The sequence below is a fragment of the Volvox carteri genome (assembly GCF_000143455.1).
Source record: "Volvox carteri f. nagariensis unplaced genomic scaffold VOLCAscaffold_158, whole genome shotgun sequence".
Classification (NCBI taxonomy): domain Eukaryota; kingdom Viridiplantae; phylum Chlorophyta; class Chlorophyceae; order Chlamydomonadales; family Volvocaceae; genus Volvox; species Volvox carteri.
Window position 1 is genome coordinate 29692 of NW_003307701.1, and position 3709 is coordinate 33400.

General features: G+C 50.0%; 1 protein-coding gene across 1 annotated transcript in view; it reads left to right on the forward strand.

Annotated features, from left to right (window-relative positions):
- Nucleotides 1-3709, forward strand: part of VOLCADRAFT_108574 (uncharacterized protein) — a gene marked incomplete at its 3' end in the record, with an annotated part of 4509 nt that continues 800 nt past the window's right edge. Inside the window, exons 1-3 of the mRNA XM_002959308.1 lie at nucleotides 1-114; nucleotides 277-454; nucleotides 546-628. Coding sequence (XP_002959354.1) covers nucleotides 595-628 — 34 coding nt within the window. The 5' untranslated portion in view covers nucleotides 1-114; nucleotides 277-454; nucleotides 546-594. The remainder of the gene's footprint in view (nucleotides 115-276; nucleotides 455-545; nucleotides 629-3709) is intronic.

Consider the following 3709-nt stretch of genomic DNA (forward strand, 5'->3'; position numbering starts at 1 on the left):
CATTCCACGACTTGCTTGTTCGCCCATGCTACCACACCCTGTGTAAGAAAATCTTTGCATCTGTGGGCAAGTCTGATCCCCCCTCCCGCCAAGTCCTCATTCGCGGCACGCCAGGCAAGCTGATGGGTTTGAGTGCGGGAGCTAAACTGTTCTGGGAAATGGGCGATGGTGAAGCTGGGAATATGCATTGGCTTTGGAATTGCCAAGCTCCTTGCCTGGGGTATTTTAATGCAACACTGAGGCTTCAAGAAGAGTAACATTCGTTGTTCGATGCAGGTATTGGCAAGAGCACTTTCCTGGACTACTTGCTTTATCGGCTGGCATGCCAGGGCAAAACCGTCGTGTGGTGTAGCAAGTCTGTGCTGGACTCTGTGCTGCTGTTTACACCCAACGGTGTGTTTGAGGCAACCTCCACTGCAGCTTTTCGAGAAGAGCTAAGGGATCCGAGTACATGGTACGTTGTGCAAAGTATTGCATGCCAATCTATTTTCTGTCAATCATGGCAATCATGGTGTGACCTACTCATTTTGGTGTTTGCTGACCAGGTTCTTGTGTGATGCGGTGGAGCCTCCGTCCAAGGTGGCAATCACAGTCATGGCATCATCTCCTCGCAACTCAAACTACAACGTGAGTACATTTACATAGTGTAGGGTTTGCGGTAGCTTGGCACGTGATGGGTTGTTGCAAGGTCCACTGTACCAGACATCAACTTGTGTCCGATATTGCCATAGCCTGCACATCTGGAGGTGTGGTAAGAAAGTTTGGGGAGGTAGAGGATGAGGTGTGCATGTTTCATGCATGTCCACCGGCAAATCCAGCTGGGCATGGACAGCAACCATGTACTTGTGGATTCGTTATGTTTAGTAGTATATAAACATTTAGCATGGTTGATATTTAAATGTGGTTTGTGGTGTCAAGTCGTGTATTCCTCATGTGGTTCGGTCTGCCCTGGGGCTGCTGAGCCAACCCCCCTTACATCCCGGCTTGTTGAACATTTGGAATGATTTTTCTTTCCTAGCACTTTTTAGCCCCATGACATCTTGGACTTGCAGCATCATATCAGGGGTCCATTGGCTATGGTAGCATGAGCACTGTGTCATATTTTTAGCATGTTCTTATTGCCCTATGGCATAAAACGGGGGGTAATCCCCCCTTAAGTGTAACCCAGGGCGTAGGGCTAGGGGTTTACCCATGTGGCTATGTACGAAGGGAGGTGGGTAACCTAACCCCGGGGTAGGGGTAACCCCTTACCGAGGGGTAACAAAGGGGTCGGGGTAATACACTACTGATGGGTAACAGACAGGGTAACCCACGTTTACATTCACCTGCGCCTGTCTACACACGCAAGCGTACATGTCTTCACCAATCACTTGTGAATGCCCAATTATCAAGGTTGCCGCACCAAAACATGCCTTGTTTAGAAACCTAAACCTAAGGATATGGCACACAGCTGCAGCCTAGATGCAAGGAGGCGGACGAACAGGCGTACATAGGCGGAGCAAATTGGGGACCACGAGAAGCCGCCAGCAAAGCTAAAAATATTCCTATCAAAAAATCCAGGCACTTATCGCTGCTCCGGACCCAAGACCTAAAACTTGCAGAGCAGCCAACGGGCTGCAATGTAAGGTCGGGCAGTAGCTTAAGTGCTCCGTCTCGACCTGCTAATTCCAGCTCTACACACGACCTATGCAACACTATCCAGAGTCTGCTCGTTTTCAGAGCAGATTCTCCTAAGAGTGTCGAGGGTCTTGGGTGGGAGATCCGGATGTTTGACCCCGAACACGGTGACACCCGGCGAATAAGGCGCCCTTCCGGGTAAAAATCCTCGGATGTCACTGGATGTCTTGTTAAATGAGGTGCACCACAAGTGTGGGCCTGTGCTGCAGAAAGAGTCAACGGTCTTGTCGTGGTGGTCCGCACGCGCGAACGATAGAACACCACCATTTTTGCCGCCATACGCACCAGTATTGCAACGTGGATTATAAGTGTGCAAAGTATGTATGGTCAATAGGAACACTGCTGGCAGTGAATATGATTGTCTGAATTGGTGATAGTGGTCATCGCGTTTTTTAGCATGTCCGTCTAGTTAAAATACCAGCCATGAGTGTGCATTACATGAGCTTACAAGCAAATTAGCTGTGATTAAGCTTGGATGTGCTCGTTAAGCAGCCTCTCGCAGAAATGTGTCCGGTCGTACTTCGCGAATAAAGCCTAAGTACACTCGTCCAAAAAAAGCCAGGAGCGAATTTTGCCGCGCAGATGCGCGCGTACGATTCGCAAAATGCGCCTGTACAAGTGTATATAAAATTTCTTGGCGGATGAGGACCAGGTGCGCCAGCGCGTTGCGCAGGTGGGCATGTTGGCCATAGCCGCACGCTGGACTATTGCGTGGATGCTTTGCAGTAAATAAAAGCACCTAAAGCCAACGGCGTAGCTTGCAACTCTGGGCTCGTGAAACTGCCGCGGAAGATGAAGCGGTCGGCTAAGAATCAGCCATAAGGCGCCTGCTTTCGGTAGCGCAGCGCATAATGCACATTGTTCCGACTAAACTCAAGTTACACTCTTACGAAATAAATAATAACAACGCAGAATTAGGTAAAGAGAAGAATCGCGAAAGTCGTTCAGAACCTTGCAAGTAAAATGGATGCCGCTGAGGGCTTGGAACAGCTTTTCGCAGCGCATTCGGCCGTGCCTGCGTTAGCCGTGTTGCAGCTACTACGGAAGGACTTGAGCCATCAGCAAGCTCAAATTCTGTTTAAGAACCACCGGCATTGTCTTCAGATGGGAACATGTAGTTTTGGTCGGCGCGGGCGAGCAGCGTACGCATTGCGCACAGGTACCGAGGTGCAGCTCTCAGGATGGATTTCAGCCAACAAAGCCTCAAGATCTGCTGCACAACCACCGGTGTGTCTTCAGTTGGGCACGTGTAGTTTTGGTCGGCGGGGTCGAGCATCGTATGCATTGCGCACAGAAACCAAGGTGCAGCGTCTCTGTAACATCGCCAACATATCCGGTACGCGGTGGCAGGCTTGCCGAGCACGAAATGAAGGGGGGTCGCATCTCACCATTCAACTAAGCATGCATGTGCTCGGTTGAATGCTCGGTAGCATGCGAGTTTACCTATCAGGATGTTTGTTTGCATATATCCCTCCAAGCGAGAGGGCTTGGACCTATGCTGATGTTCGTTACAAGAAGTGAACTGAGGACTGATGCTACACGTCATGTATACGCGTTGCTTAGCTTGCAACGAGACGCGCCCACGATGAAAGCTTCAGCTACACTCACAATACATTATACTGCTACACTATCCTCTCCAGTCCTACCACATTATATTTCACATTATATTTCACCGACGTACTTCCGCACCTTCCACATCACCATACGTGCTTTGGAAACGCGGGCAGCTGCTTCACAAGGGCCCCCATCTTTGGTTAAGCAGCCTCTCGCACAAATGTGTCCGGTCGTACTTCGCGAATAAAACATCCGTACATCGTCCAAAAATTCCAGGAGCGAATTTTGCCGCGCAGATGCGCGCGTGCGATTCACAAAATGCGCCTGTACAAGTGTATATAAATTTTCTTGGCGGATGAGGACCACGTGCGCCAGCGCCTTGCGCAAGTGGGCATGTTGGCCATAGCCGCACGCGGCATGCATGCTGGACTATTGCTTAAACGTCATCGCGTGATCCGTACTCACTACTAACTTATTG